We start from the raw sequence: 16538 nt of genomic DNA, 5'->3' as shown, positions 1-16538 counted from the left end.
TAGCTGTCATGCAGCTGTTACAGGAGGCACTATAGACAGCTGCGATCCACAGGGCCCTGGGCTGGAACCCGGAGTAGAGGGCGGGCCCGGGTTCCCCCCAAACCTCCCAACTCCTGATCAGACACAGGAGGAGCTGATCCAGACTGTGGGTTCCACAAGAAGGGAAGATCACTGAGGTGAACAAATCCGCCAATAAGCGCAGGACCCACCAAGGTGGAGGAGGAACTTTGTCACAGTACTAATTCAGTACTTGCCTCAATCCTGTTATATGCCCAGATGCTGTCCATGTTGAAAGGGTAGCTGTCCGTGCAAAGTGTATACCCACTGAGCTACAGAGAAACCAACAGAAACTAAGAGGGACATGTTCATAACTACAGGAGATAAGACAAAGGCCCTGAGATATTAAATCAAAATGCAAAGTTTAGTTGAGGCCCATATATTGGCAACAAGCATAATTTTATGGTCTACGACTTGGTAAAATCATGATGGAAATGAAGATTTTCTGTTGAATTTATTTTCTCCATAAGGAAATGTTATTTCTGGATAAAATTCACTTGCTCTACTTATTTTACTATGCTGTTAAAAATCTGGATTGTATTCCTCAATTTTCTAGCAATCAGTAGGTTGAATGTCTGTTTTCTTTTTTTTTTAAATAACTATATATCCAGAAGTATTGGAAACTAAACACACTAGTATAATAATTCTACGACACATGCAATATTTTAAGAGCAGATATATTACTAAAACACATTATTTGTACTTTTTTGTGTTGCTGAACTTGCCTAGTTTATTTTGTTTTTTGATATGATGGGGTGATCTTTTGATATTTAATATATCTATATCCATGGAAAACTGAAATAAATATATTTAAGAGTTGTTTTGTTGAAATGAGGAAAAAAATATTGTATAAAGCAAACTGCTAGTGGTTCAGTTTAATCTACCTGAAATAACAGCTGGAACAAGTAACAAAAACTTTCTGTAAATAAGAGATAAAATATTGAACAATAATTATTAGTCTGAAAAAGCACTTGATTCTGTTACGTAAAATCATTTTAGTGTGTGTGAAGTAACAATCTGTTTTGCACATGTTGTGTTGCCTGGAATAATCTCCAGGATTTTAATGAGCTGGCCAGACACTGGAATCATGATGGACTGGAAGAAGTTGGATAGCTGAAAATTTCTGGCATTTTGGTCTTACTTTGTCTTTATTTTCCACATATAGTGCTTTCCAGGTGGATATAATCATTGACATTAGACCATCTCAACCAGATGTCATGCTTGTCAGGGACCTCATACTTATCCTCAAGTGTAAAAAGTCTGTCAATTGGGTTATCAAGTCACATGATGTTCAGGGAAAACTGGAAGTGATTGTAAGTTAATGCATTTTTTAATTTTTCAAGACGCAAAATGCTATTAATAGCTAATATGTTATGTGAATGAGTTAGAGTACAATAACATACTGCTCTCTGAATGTCTTCTCCCTCTTAGCTAACATCCCTGGGTTATTAGCACTTTTCACGAAGCAGCATTCAGAAGTCTCTACATATGTTCAGAGGAACACATGCATAGAAGAACTCTTCTGGCAGCTGGTAGCATTTGGGCCAGGAGTGGATGGTGCTGCTGAATAGAACATAAATCCCTCCAATTTATCTGACACCCATGAGATGTATGCAGATTCCTTACACGTTGAAAAAAATATTCACTTCTCATGAGCCAGTACCTCAGTGAATGAATTCATAAGTTCATCTCAGAAGTTGGCAAGATGCCTTGCAAGGGCAGAATGCATGATCATAACTACAAGTAACACACCCACATCTCCTACAGAAGTGGGAACTGGTTAGTTCTTCTTACAGTGGGAATAACACTGGACTTCATTTCTACCCACATAATCGTGTTTGGCCAGACTGCCCTCACCTTTGCTCAGGCTGCAAATACAAGGTTTCAAACATTTTCAAACCTGAAGTTGGACTCATAAATCTGTATCTAGGCATAGCTGGAAGTTTCATTTCAGAAAGACCCCTGATGCATATTCTATGGCTCAGCACCATATCTGTTGAGAACACAATAATGAGCTTTTCCAGTGAAAAATAGATTGATCTTGACCATATCAACAGCGTGGCCCATATCTGTCATATTTGATTAGTTATGTTGCATGCTTTCTGTTTAGCTTAATAAGCTAAATAAAAGATATCTTTGTTGGGAGCCAGACCTATGTCCTAATGGTTAAGTGCTGCACGCTAACTGCAGGACACTCTGTGAGCTGTAGTACATTTATAAGAACATCACTCTGCTTGGCAGCTCTCCTGTCTTGCTGATTTGGGAGCAGTACTACAGGCCCTGGAGAGAGCTGAATCTAAATCTCCTGAGAGGATTGTAGGCAGGGTGCAGGGTCTTGACAGTAAGGAAAGTCAAGGGAAAACAGGAGGGATGTTCAGGCTATGGAAGGAAAAGTTATCCTTTGTGACATCTCAAAATCCCCCTCCCATGCCAATGTGTGGAAGGGTAAAGTGTGCCCTGGGTAGTCATGTGCAGTAAGGGAAAGCCCAACCTTAGTTTACTGAGCTTAGCACATCTGTAAACACAGGGACCCAAAAAAAAGTTCAAATTCTCATTCTCTGCATAGAATTTGCTACTGAATGTTTTAGGCGTAAACTGGGATGATGCCTTTTTGAAGGAGTATTTTCACATGCTGTAGAATTGAGAGCAAATCGACTGCTTGCTCATAGGCAGCTAAAACCTAAATTGCATATGCATGTAGCTACCTAAAAAAATTGCCATTTGTGACTTATGTATTTGCTGTGATATGAAATCCTAAAGGACAGTGATATGTGTCAAATGTTTATTAGGTGTTAAGAGCACAAAGCAAGATTATTGATTTTTATTAAAACGGTCCCTTTTTATATTTCAATTAAATATTTAATAAAAAAGATAGAATGTATTATTTCATGAGAACATAAGAATGGCCATACTATGTCAGACCAAAGATCCATCTAGCCCAGTATCCTGTCTTCCAATAGTGGCCAATGCCAGGCGCCCCAGAAGGAATGAACAGAACAGGTAATCATCAAGTGATTCATCCCATGTTGTTCATTCCCAGCTTCTGGCAAACAGAGCTAAGGACAACATCCATGTCTATCCTGGTTAAGTGGATGACACAATGTAATGTTTCTCATATAGCATAACAAAAACAGGAAACAATATTACATTTTGAAGTGTTAGGACATCAGATCATTTTTATTTCCATGCTAAAGTTCTTGGGCAAATATTTCCTCCATTGTGTCATTCAAAATGCATCCCTTTCTGAATATACATCCTTGGCCTACAGTAATTATGGGGGGGAAGAACTGCATGTCCCCATATCATTCAAGAAGACTGTACATTACAGTGCTCATCCAAGAATTGGGCTGTGTTTATCCAATTTTGGATATTGCGTAAAAACATTACAAAATAGTTAGGTAATGTTTCATTATGTTCTTTTTTCACCAGCTGAATCAGTTCCACACTTTTGAATTTTCCTAACTTCTTCCCCTCAGCACAAATCCCAATTGTCCTGGGAGAAAGTATTGGCAAACAGTGAAAGGTGAATACTAAGCTGCCTCTAAACCAGGGAAGGGATTTAAGGTCCAGATTCATAGACTCATAGAAATTAGAGATGGAAAGACCAATTAGGTCATCTAGTCCATCCCACAGCTTACTATGCTCATGAGATTTTTGATTAAATACTACAGTCCAGTAATGTATTTCATATGGAAAAAGGAATTACAAAATTATAGTGCACAATGGTCCAAATTCAGCCTGAGGTACGCGGGCACAGTTCCTCTCACACCATGGCTGAATTTGGCCCATTTTGTACAGCATTACGTATTTGAATTGGTATTGTACCTGGGTAGATTAATGCAAATTTATTTTTTGTCTCACATTTAGAACACCACTTGGAATGCCTGGCATTCTAACCACTCCATTCAAGCATACCAAGTTTTTCAAAACTATAGGTTGTGCTGTGGGTGAGGAAGAGAAAATACAATGTATTGCCAAGTTCTATTATCTCCCATTCATTTTAGCATATATAAGTGCAAGTGGGAATGGGTGAAATTCTTGTAGAGTAAAAACCAAATGATTTAAATGCTTGGAGAAATGTTAGGACTGTGTATTGGATAAGAAAAAATAACCAAGTACAGTAAATGATGCCAAGTTCTGAAATGGTCTCCATTTCAGACTGCATTTGGGGTAGCTGTGTTTGTTTGTGTATTTGTTTTGGGATGCCTGCGAAGTATAAAGGAGAAAAAATTCTGGAACCTACCAGAGGAAACTGCTGTTACATCTTCACAACAGCATCTGGAAAATATGTAAATAGCTTTCTAGCTCTAACACATAATGGTTTATGAATATGGGTCCTCAAGGTGTGAACCAGGATGTTGACAGGGCATACAAATGAATTGCCCAATTCTGCCAACTTCTGTTACTACAGTTAGTCTCAGTGGGTTTATGCACAGGAGTGAAGGTGTGCAGGTTCAGTGTGTAATGGAGAGGTGCAAACAAATCCTAAAATTGGCCAATGCCAGTTATAACAATAATATTTGTTCGACTGTGTTGTCCTAACAACAAAATTTAAAAAGTGAGGGCAGAAAGGAAAATCTGACAAATTTGGGGCAGTATAGTAATCCCAGCCAGTCAGAACTATGTTTATTTGAAACGTACATGAAGCTGTATCCAGATTAGTATCTGCTGAAAAGTAAAAGATTACTTGAACCAAGGTATTAAGAGGAGACACTAAAATTGGGATGTCCCTTGTTTCCTTTTTGTTTTGTTTTTTCCTCCTCCTTGAGGGATTTCCTATATTGATAATGCTGCAGATCACCCGTCTCACTTCTCATTATACTTTGCACTTATGGTATGATCTTTAAACTGTAGATATCAAATTTTTGTGTCTAAGGAGCCTGATAGTGAATTCTCATTAACTTTTCTGGAAGTTGAGTGTATAAAAAATGTCAGATTGGACCTTTAGTGTTATCAACAGACCAACCTACTCATATTTCCTTGTCCAAAAACTTGGTTGGTGACACATTAAGAGGGAATTTATTTCTTTGAACCGTGATCTGAAGCAGCAGGCAGATATGACAACTGTCCTGCAGCAAGCTGGCAAAGACCGGTCAGCATTGTAAATCTTTTAAAGCCCTACAGTGGGAAAGGATTAAGATTTGGTCATGTTGACAGAAAACAAAATGGGAAACAAATGGGGATTTTAGCAAAAATGCAGCATATATGATGGAGAAAATAATCAGGCATGGAAATGAAAGTTTTCTTGTGCAACATGAAAATAGTATGATCTGCAGGCACATAGCAGCAGTTGTTAAAAAGTGGTCCATTTTCCTCTTTACTGGACATTATTATTACGTTCAGCTTGATCTGTAGCTAATGTGATTGTTACAGAACTTAACTTTGTGCAAATATATGTTTAAACACAAGATGCCAAATATTTAAAATAAATTTAAAGTGGAATAACAGCAAATATTTTATGACAGACTCTGTAACAGCTAGAGATGCTTGTTTTATCCCCTTGACTTGCAGATTTAAATGAGAGATTTTGAAATTTAGCATAATTATTTATAATAAAATGAAAGATGACTGACATCTATAATCAACTGGGAATTGTTGTGTAATATCACTATGAATTTATTTGTGTATATACTTTTCATATTGTAGCTTATCAAGTCATGCACAGGTTGTATTTATGAGAATATACATGGTACTTATATATTTTTTTAAACATCTTATAGCTAGCTATAGACCTGAAAGATGCTGAGTATTCTAGATTTCCAGTGACTGAAAAATGTACAGTGATGTTTGAGGACTAGTGGTACAATGAAGATTTTGCATACATAATTAAAATGACACCCATCCCCATAGTGTCTAGTGAGGCAAGATGGTCATTTGAAAAAATCAGGTCTCTTATTGTGGTTCACCTCAACTTATGGCTAATTTCAACTCATGGTCTGAAAAGTATATCGTTATATTAAGGGTCATATGTTTGTCCCTGTGAACTTTTAGTAGGAAAGAGAAAAAAAGATGTTGACAAACCAAATGCAATAGATGTTATTCTTTCGCATTTTTAAATTCATTTTTCTATGACTGGAAAAAGCTTCAAGTGCCAGTTCACGAACCACCCAATCTATTTCTGTTTTATGTGCAGGCACCAAACAGTATTGGCTTTGGAAAAGAAACGGAACGATCTATGATTATGACTAAATTAGTGATACCTGATATTCCCTCGTCTCATGAGAATTTGATTAAGTGGGCTTATGACCATGGCTATAGCCCAGTTACTTCCTACACAATAGCCCCTGTGGCTAATAGGTTCCATCTACGAATTGAAGACAGTGGTAAGTATGAGGGTGGATTTTTATCATATACAAAAACATACCATACTCTTAGGTAAGTGACATTTTGACAGAGCCTTGTGTGTTTGACGTTTCATTCACTGGGATCTCAGTACTTCCAGGCTCAAAGTATCAAGGGAGCTCACGTCTTCCAATCAGCAAAAAATTACCAAAAAAAATGTTACGAGAGTTCTAGTAGGAAACCCCTGGAGACTATTACCTGAAATAATGGTGGAATTGAGTAGCTGCATTTACCACAACCTGAAGCTAATACAATTAACTGTACTCAGTGCTCACTGGAATTAGGGACTGCCAGTGGGTGGACAGGTTGTTAATTAGTCTGGCTTTGTCTTTCAGAAATATGAACATAATGTTTCCCTGAGTTATTTTAAATGGTTTACACATGAAATTGTCTTAACAGAAGAGCCTGAGCAAAGATAGTAAATCAAAAGGCTTTTAAAAGATAAGAGTTATTGGGCCAAAGTCACTGATGGCAAAAGTAGGTCCAGCACCATTGAAGCCAGTCAAACAATAGCCACTTACACTAGATCTGCATTTGGCCTACTGAGAATAATGTTTTGCATAATAAAAAGCTTATATTTGTGTATCTAGAGTAGTTATATGGCTTCCAGATAATTAACTGCTTGAGGCCAGATGTTGTGATTTCAACCCTGAATAACAATACAGAGAGCCTCGGGGCCAAATACTACTGTTGTTTGCCCACCCGTGTAAATCAAGAGAATTTTATTGAATAGTGATGTTACCCTGGTGTACGTCTGGAACTCCAATTGAGTTAATTCTGGATTTACACTGGCAAGTAACAGTAAAATTTTACTCCAGGAATTGATGTGTGACAGCAACATTGTTGAAGTGAATATACTGTATTAATTGATTGTGATGTTTCATTCTCATTTGTTTACCCTTTGCAGATAATAGGCCCATTCCTCAAAGTCCTTTTTCAGTCCTTATTGAAACAAAATTCCAGCAGTAGATATGCCTAATTAAAGACTTACAGGATTGGGCCCATCATCCACTACTTCACTCTATAAAGGAAAAATTGTTGTGGTTATCTAATAAATATGAAGAGGCTGTTGCTGTCCGCAAGGACAGTTATTCTGGATAATGTTTGTCGCGGTGTCTAGGATGTGCCTCAAAATGAAGAGTGCCTAAGTCAGGTCAGCCTGTCAGAAAACAGAACAGGTATCCCAAACTGTTGGTATATTCTATAATTAGATTTTACCAAACCAGTACCAAGTGTGTACTCCTGGTTTACTTTATTAGCCTTACCATGGAACCACAGAAAATCACCTTAGGCTCTCCATCGCATCTTGCCACTCAGACAAATTGGACTTTGTGATGAAAGGTTATTAAAACCAAAATTCACCTCACATTAGATTCTTCCAACCCCAAAGTGTCAGTCACTCACCCCAGGTCAATGGATGCTCTGGATCTCATACCAAAAACAATGCTGACAGCCAATATCTTTAGCAAACTAGAGAAAAAGAAATGAGTTATTGGGAGGTTAAAGAAGGTAAAATATAGAACAGGTGTGTCTGAGTTTGTAAGACCAGTTGATAGCAGCTGCTAGTTCCCATAAGTCTCTCATGGTTTCCCAAAATAATTTTGAGGATCTCTGTCTTGTATCTGGAATGCCCCCTGACAGCATCCAAATAGAATTGATCCCAGAGTTCCTTCTTGTAGTTGAAAACAGTCTGGAAAGTGCTTTTAACACAGCATGGGCTCTCCCTCTGTTGACTAAACACACGAAGTTCGTGTATTTTCCATTTTTGCTCAGTGGCCCTTGCTTTGAAGTTAAAAACCCTTTAATTTACATTTCCAAGGCTACAGTCTCCAATGGGTAAATATAACATAAAGACAATGTGATAGCCAGAAACAATCCTTCATTAGTTTTCATGTACTTTTACACATCAAGTAAATTCACATTTAAAAATTAACACACATTATTGTTTTAGGGTTAATTAAGTACAAGGATAGCAAGCACAGGAAATAGACAAGTGGATACAATAACATTAGTATTTCCTTTTGATCTATACTAGCAAGTGAATTAGTTTGAACACACTGTGACCTTTTAGCATTTCTTTGGTATTCATACACGAGTGAATTGCCCTATTGCTCTAATCTGAGCTGGTCTGCCAGCCTCCGAGAACTAGTGCCCTGTTAGATAGCATCACAGTGTTTTCATTCATTAGCATTCACATTTAGGTGGGAAATGTTCCAGTTATAAACAACTTGATGGGATAGAATAGAATACAGTTTGCGGATGACACTAAGCTGCGGGGCAGAGGTAGATACGCTGGAGGATAGGGATAGGGTCCAGAGTGACCTAGACACATTGGAGGATTGAGCTAAAAGAAATTTGATGAGGTTCAACGAGGACAAGTGCAGAATCCTGCACTTAGGATGGAAGAATCCCTTGCATTGCTACAGGCTGGGGACTGACTGGCTAAGCAGCAGTTCTGCAGAAAAGGTCCTGGGGATTACAGTGGACAAGAAGCTGGATATGAGTCAGCAGTGTGCCCTTGTTGCCAAGAAGGCTAACGGCATATTGGGCTGTATTAGTAGGAGCATTGCCAGCAGATCAAGGGAAGTGATTATTCCCCTCTATTTGGCACTGGTGAGGCTACATCTGGAGTACTGTGTCCAGTTTTGGGCTCCCCACTACAGAAAGGATGTGGACAAATTGGAGAGAGTCTGGCAGAGGGCAACGAAAATGATTAGGGGGCTGGGGCACATGACTTATGAGGAGAGGCTAAGGGAACTGGGCTTCTTTAGTCTGCAGAAGAGAAAAGTGAGGGGGGATTTGATAGCTGCCTTCAACTACCTGAAGGGGGGTTCCGAAGAGGATGGAGCCAGGCTGGTCTCAGTGGTGGCAGATGACAGGACAAGACGCAGTGGTCTCAAGTTGCAGTGGGGGAGGTTTAGGTTGGATATTAGGAAAAACTATTTTACTAGGTGGATGGTAAAGCATTGGAATTGGTTACTTGGGGAAGTGGTGAAATCTCCATCCTTAGAGGTTTTTAAGGTTTGACATAGCCCTGGCTTGGATGATTTAGTTGGGGTTGGCCCTGCTTTGAGCATGAGGTTGGACTAGCTTACCTCCTGAGGTCTCTTCCAACTCTAATCTTCTATGATTCTATGATGATGATTTGATTTATTTTTTTTTTCTGTTTCTAGAAGAGATGAATGACGAAGACCACCCTTTTCTTCCCCCAGAGCTGACCAAACTGCCAGATAACCCTCTGCCTGCTTTGAAGGCACCCACATTAAGCGATGGCCTGGGTTTTCCTTTTCACATTAACAGAGGAAGGCACGATAAGGTGGGAGAAGGAATCTCCTTACCAAGGGATACAGAAGACACAATAATGAGTCGTTTCTATGAGCAGCTGCTTCAAGAATCTGAAGAACCTGAAGAGGTGCAGGGAAGCATTGATGTAGCCCTCTCAGTAAAATGTGATGACAAAATGATGACTGTTGCAGTAGAAAAAGACTCCCTGCAGGTTAGTCTGTGCTCTTAATCGCAGACTGTGAAACACTTTACAGAAGGCCTGATCCTGACCAGCCGTTACCCATAGCCACATTCCAGATAACCCACAGATTGAAGGGGAAACGTGGCAAAAATTCTTTCCCCCAATTCTAGGTTCTGGCCTCTCCTAGAGTTTGTAGACAGGTGGTTCTACAGGCTCTTCACGACTGGAAATGTGAAGATGCAATTGCTGGATGCCAGAGACTAGAGATTGGGACTGCGCTGGACGTCCACTGTGATCCATAAAAAATGGCATTTACAGCTCTCCTACCACCCACCATCTACACAGAGGTTGCTTGTGCCTTAGAGAGGAACAATTTGCATTGTGGATGGACGTCTTGTACAGAATAAGGCTCTTTTTTTTTAAGTTCAGTTTTGCCCAGATAGTGAAGTTCATACTAGAATGAAAAATACAGTAACTCCTCACTTAACATTGTAGTTATTTTCCTGAAAAATGCGACTTTAAGCGAAACGATGTTAAGTGAATCCAATTTCACCATAAGAATTAATTTATATAGGGGTTAGGTTCCAGGGAATTTTTTTTCACCAGACAAAAGACTATATTATATATATACACACACAGTATAAGATTTAAACAAACAATTTAATACTGGTACACAGTGATGATGATTGTGAAGTTTGGTTGAGGTGGAGGAGTCAGAGGGTGGGATATTTCCCTTACTGCTATGTGATGAACTAGCAATTGGCTGAGCCCTCAAGGGTTAACTCTCTCATTTTACAAGGCAGCGGGAATGGAGGGAGATATATGCATTTCCCCATTAAGTACATGGCCTTGTTAATTAGATCAGCTTGCTGAGACCGCAGCTGCTGCAAGCTCCCTCCGTTCTGAGTCCTGGTGTGTCCCCCCTGCTCTATGGAAGATGGGGTAAGTGGGGTGCAGGCGCAGGGAGGAGGGGGAAACCCTGACATTAGCCCCTCTCTTCCTTCCCCCCCCCCCAGCAAGCAGGAACCTCAGGGAGCAGCTCCAAGGCAGAGGGCAGGAGTAGCACACGGCGGTGCGGGGGAGGGACAGCTGCAATTGCTAGCCTGTTGAGCAGCTGCTGCACAGGGAACTTAGGGGAGCGGGGAGCTGATAGTGGGGCTGCCAGTCCATGCTGGTTCCAAGCCCTCACCAGCTAGCTGCAAGGGGCTGCTCTTCCTGCAAGCAGTAGACAAAGCAGGCGGCTGCCAAACGACATTAGAAGGGAGCATTGCACAACTTTAAACGAGCATGTTCCCTAATTGATTAACAACAAAACAACGTTAACCAGGATGACTTTAAGTGAGGAGTTACTGTGTAGCTATTTTCTTTTTTTTACTCCATGTGATGTTTGTCCCCTCTATTGTTCCAATAACGAATGTCATTGTGTGACAGTATTTTGTAGTAAATGTCACAAGACATGCAGTTCAATGGCAGTCTTATTAATAGTCATGCGAAAATATATATATACTCTACTTAAAATAAGAGTATAACTTGTAAGTATGTATCTCATGCAATTGTATTTTCACTGAGGTTTCAGCCACTTATGCAATGTCATTGTTTAGGCTAATGGTTACACAAGAACAGAACTCTCACTGCTAGATCCTGCCTGTAAAGCGAAGATGAATGGTACCCATTTCATTTTGGAATCTTCGTTGCACAGCTGTGGGACTCAACAGATAGACTATGCCTTGGATAACATAGTTTATTTTAACTCTGTGAGTATTTTACAAGGAGAGATGTTTTTCTTTGCTGTGTATTGTTATGGTACAATAAGGCTATAAGCACCAGATTGTGACTGGACCTCATGTGAGTATTAAGGTGTGCCCCCTTCTCAATCTTTTCATGCCCAGGCTAGGGCCAGTCACAATTATAGTCCTTGTATTCAGGAAAGTGCGAGGCTGCTCCCTCAGTGTGCTGCTGGGGGCACATGACATCCGAAAGAGAGTGGGAGGAGATGGGAGTGTGTTCCCCTTTTCCACACTAGGCATTGGAGCAAGCTGTGCACTGTGGGGAACTAGCTGCACTATTCCAAAAGATGATGCAGCCTTCTTTCATGCACCATGCTGCTTGGAGAGGGAGGCACAAGTCTTCCCTGAACTTCCCCCAGGGCAACTCTGCAGTACCCCCACACTACTGGCTCAACTTAGCCCTGAGGTGGTATGGCAACAAAGATTTATGATCACAAAAGAAAATACAAATTAAAACTCCTGTAGGTAACATTTCTCTTCTACTTTAAATGGATAATCCTCCTGAAATTGAGGAAGTGGTCCAATCTGTGCAGGCTTCTATCTTGCTCTTTTGCCATTCAGTGAAGGCCTGGTTTCTCCTGAGCACAGACTGTTGGTCATGGCAAATTATATGGTGCTATTTTACAAAAGAACAAGTGCCCACTAAAATATACATTTTCACCTGTGTCCACTAACATAATACCTGAACCCAAGTCTTCCACAATGAAAGGTTGGTGGACTCTACCAATAAGCTCCTCAAATGTGCTTTCAAGTGTGTTTATTCTCTGGATACAGGAAGGCAGTATTGTACACTGTTGTGTCACTTGTTACTTTTCACATGAGCATTAGCCTCATTACAAGTACATATTTTAAAATAAGTATTCAGTGCTCATCTAGTTGTGTGCAAGACAGGCCTCGACTTCAAGTTTGAATCCATATACAGAATTCAATTCCCCAACCTGGGTGCCCAAACTACTTGAATGGGCACTGTGGGTACCCAGATAGCTAAGTACTGATCTGAACACCCAACGTGAGCCCCCCAGTTTGAAAATTGATTTCAGAATTCTCATACAGCTGCATACTTGGAGTGTAATCTGGATACGGGTATGTAAGTGACCATGTAAAGAATCCCACTTTGCTTCTAGGCTTTCTACTACCAGAACTTGCACCGTAGTTGCACTGTGAACTTGAATAGATATTGGCCTGGCCAGGCCAGGCCAACAAGCACTAACGTGTTTTATTCTTCTGGGGGTTTTGAGCACATTATAGTATCCCTGGCAAACAAAGAAAACTCAAGGATAGCTACAGCCACTTGATCAGACCTAGCCTGGCTAAAACTATTCTGTACTGGCAAGACCTTCTAGCTGTTGACTTAGAGATGGGCCCAAACCAAAAACCTGAATCTAAACACCCCCAAACTGTGGAGAAAATACATCTCAATCTAAACTTTGTGTCTGGCCCCGGTCTGTGTAGTGGGTCAAACCAAAACTGATCCAAGCACCTCTCAGTAAGCACCTCATTTGGAGCTCCATGTCACTGTATAAGGTCCTGAGCTTCCAAGAGTTTGGGAGAATTCCCACTGAAAGGTGATTCTGCAGAAAGGGTGAGGTATCCAAACAGTTCAGAAGAAAATGTCACTTGTTAGAAGCTGTACTATATCTGAGAAAACAAAACTGAAGTTGTGAGAGCAGTGGAGGAGCAGATGGGGAAACACAGAAGCTCCATGGCGAAGGTTAGAGAAAAGCAGACAGAGGATGGGTGGAGCACCAAAGAGAAGGTATCTCCGAGGAAAGAGAAAAAACAGAGTGGGGGAGGGGGAAAAGAGGGGTCAGGTAGGGGTCCAGAGAAGAGAGACTTGTGAAAAAGGATAGCAAGTTTTCCAGCTTATGTCTTTAAAAAAAAAAGGAGGGGGTAGGGAGGACACAGAGATTTTACAGGAGAAAATCCTGCTACCTGCTAGAACTTCTTGTGATTCTTCCAGGAGTCAGTCACTGAATGTTGGAAGGTATGTTAATCTATTTCAGAGAACCATTTCTTTTAGCAGTGTTGGATACAGAAATACCAGAAGCAGAGTGGGACTGCTGGTATGCTCATTTACATACCAATCCCCAGGCTGCTTTTCCAACATAGAGAGCAGTTTTACAGCTCTACTGGTTTTGACTTCTGGGAACAAACTGAAGGTTATTCCACATATATAGTATACATACATAAAATGCTCAGTGCTGGGCTGCAGGGATGGCGTGCTTGCCCCAGCTGGTTGGCTGCCACAACTTCTTGGTCTTCATGTTGTTTTGAAGAAAGGAAGAAACATTAACATGAAAAGAGAATCACAATCACCTTTGTAGAAAAGCTTTTAGTTTTCACGTCCCACTTCCTTTATGTAGATTGTTATTCAGCTGTCCTCACCAGTGGAAAGTAGTGGTTGGGGAATTGACGATGATGATGATGTCGAATCGGGTGATAATGGATTTCCAGGAGACGCTGATGAAGCAGATGCTACCTTTCCAAGCAGGCCTGAAATAGTTGTGGTATGTAATACCTTATATTTATATTGAAATTAAAGGTTTTAGCTTTGGGCCTAATTCTGCTCTCATTTCCATCCCATGGGGCAAAAGCTCTGGGATTTATTTGTATTTTGTTTGTTTTAGTTTAACTGCACACTCCACCAGGCAGAGGGTGGCAAACGCTCACCTAATCCTGCGCCTCCTGAACCCCCAATCAGCAATGTGACCTTCAACATGGAGCTTTATAAAACAGACCTCTTCTTCTTTCCCTCACAAGGACTCTTCTCTGTTGCTGAGAATGGACAGATTTACGTTGAGGTAACAAAATTTGAAAGGCTTTCAGATTAACCAAAATGTTCGGCAAGGCCATGTAAATTTAGCCAAGTTTGTGCTTGCCTGCAGTAAACTGGCATTGTGTGATTGCCTCTCTCAGATAGATGTGTACTTCTGTGATTTCAGAAAAGGGACATCATAGCTTAATAAGACAATTCTTTGTGGTGAAGACCAAAGAATCCTCTCAAAATGGGTAAATCCAACTAAAAGAAGTCTGTCAGTCTGGTCAGATATGCAGTATGGAACAGTACTTGAATCTGGTCTCTTAGCTCTTACAGACCTTTATTGGATAATTACAAGCATCAGTACAAAGAATTGTCAGTGAGGAATGAGTTCATTTTATTCAGAAATATAGCTTAGCTACATTTTCCAGGTGAAACTGTGTACAAAACAGCTATAGCTTCCTCTTCCCCCTCACAGGTTACAGTTTCCCCTTCCCCCCACAGGTGGAGGAAAGAGTGTTAACAGTGTCATCATAATTCCATCTCACCTTTAAGCCACTTCCAGTCACATTTTGGTATACCAAACAGGTGTCAAACTTCCTCTCTTATACAAATTATTGTTTTCATTCAGTGGCTGTTAACATATATGCTGTGAAAATCTTTATATTGGATATGCATCTTTGTTAGTAAGATAACAACCAAGTAGAATGACAAGAGAATATCACAGGAACTTGCCCATGTACTTAGAAGACCTTAGGAAATAAGGTCCACTATATAAGCACACCTTCTTTAAACAGAAGTACATCTTTCTAGCAGTAATTGCCAGTGATATTTAACAAACACATTTGGGAACAATATTCAGATATGATTTTTAGTACTTTCAGTTAGTATAACAGTTCATTTTATGTGCTTCTGTAAATGTTTAGTTGCATGTTAGTCCTCTACCTATAAAAATCACTTTCTTTCAAATACTTCAAAGTTATAGGGAAAAATACACTAAAACAAATTGAAGCAAGGTTAAAATACATCAAAATTAGTTGAGAGTTTTTTTTAAAAGTAAAAGGTATTAGTTTTTCACTTGGACAAAGATTCTCAACTTCCTTTGGCATTCTGGGATGAATCCCTCTGGCTCTGGATTTGTCTGGTCTTGGAGTTATTTCTTCAAATACATGCTTTAATTTCTTTATCACCTGTTCTGGGATGAGCTTGATTTTTTTCCCTCTGTTTCTCCTTTCTGCACAGTGGAAAATTAGTATCTGTTTCAGGCATTTGTTCCTCCATCCTCCACTGATAGAAAAAACATTGTATTTTGTTTGTTTGAAAAATGTCTGTCTCTTTAGTCAATAAATTACTCATGCATAATCTCTAAGGACTTGGTACTTGTCCCTCCTGCATAGATTCTGTTTTTGTAAGAATTGTTTTCTTTACTGTATTCATTTGTGCATTTTTCCTTTATCTCTGCTTTGTTTTTACTTATCAATATGTTAATTCTATAATCCTCTCACATGCTGTCTCTGTAGATCTTGTTTATCTCTTTTCTTATGTGGTGACTTTTTGCTCATCCTTGCTCACCTACTTTTCTTCTAAAACCACTTGTGTTACTGGATGAAATTCAAAATGTTATAATTCGTAGAGTTTATGGTCAGAAGGGACCATTAGATCATTTAGTCTGATCTTTTGTATATTACAGGCCATTAAACTTCACCCAGTTACTCCTATATTGCGCCCAACAACTTGAGTTTGCCTAAAGCATATCTTCCAAAAAAGCATCCAGTTTTGATCTGAAGACATCAAGAGATGGAGAATCCACCACTTCCCTTGAAAGTCTGTTCCACTGGTTAATCACCCTCACTGTAAAAAACAAAAAAACCATGCCTCACTTTTAATTTGAAATTGTCTGCCTTCAGCTTCCAGCCATTGGTTCTTTTTATGCCTTTCTCTACTAGATGAAAGACCACTCTATTATCTGGTATTTTCTCCCTGTTAAGGTATTGTGGCAAATTGCCGGTATTGTTCTGCTGGGTCTCGCGCTTTCTCTTCTCTGGGGTAGGTTCAGGGCGCTATTGCTTGCCTCTGAACCAGTTCTTAATCATTCCCCTAGTGTCCTTGGAGGAGGGGAGTGGAGAGG

At 39.9% G+C, this 16538-nt stretch overlaps 1 protein-coding gene across 8 annotated transcripts in view; it reads left to right on the top strand.

The window, feature by feature from the left end:
- TGFBR3 (transforming growth factor beta receptor 3) overlaps window positions 1–16538 on the top strand; it is a 185598-nt gene that overhangs the window by 133497 nt on the left and 35563 nt on the right. For 7 of the 8 annotated variants that reach the window (XM_032772983.2, XM_032772984.2, XM_032772982.2 and 4 more), the window contains exons 7-12: window positions 1223–1370; window positions 6191–6380; window positions 9573–9895; window positions 11467–11619; window positions 14016–14159; window positions 14280–14453. In XM_032772983.2, coding sequence (XP_032628874.1) covers window positions 1223–1370; window positions 6191–6380; window positions 9573–9895; window positions 11467–11619; window positions 14016–14159; window positions 14280–14453 — 1132 coding nt within the window. The remainder of the gene's footprint in view (window positions 1–1222; window positions 1371–6190; window positions 6381–9572; window positions 9896–11466; window positions 11620–14015; window positions 14160–14279; window positions 14454–16538) is intronic. The other variant, XM_032772986.2, reaches the window with a different exon arrangement.

Source organism: Chelonoidis abingdonii, chromosome 7 (assembly GCF_003597395.2).
Source record: "Chelonoidis abingdonii isolate Lonesome George chromosome 7, CheloAbing_2.0, whole genome shotgun sequence".
Lineage (NCBI taxonomy): Eukaryota > Metazoa > Chordata > Testudines > Testudinidae > Chelonoidis > Chelonoidis abingdonii.
The sequence above is the reverse complement of the archived record's forward strand: the minus strand, read 5'-3'. Positions and strand labels throughout refer to the sequence as shown.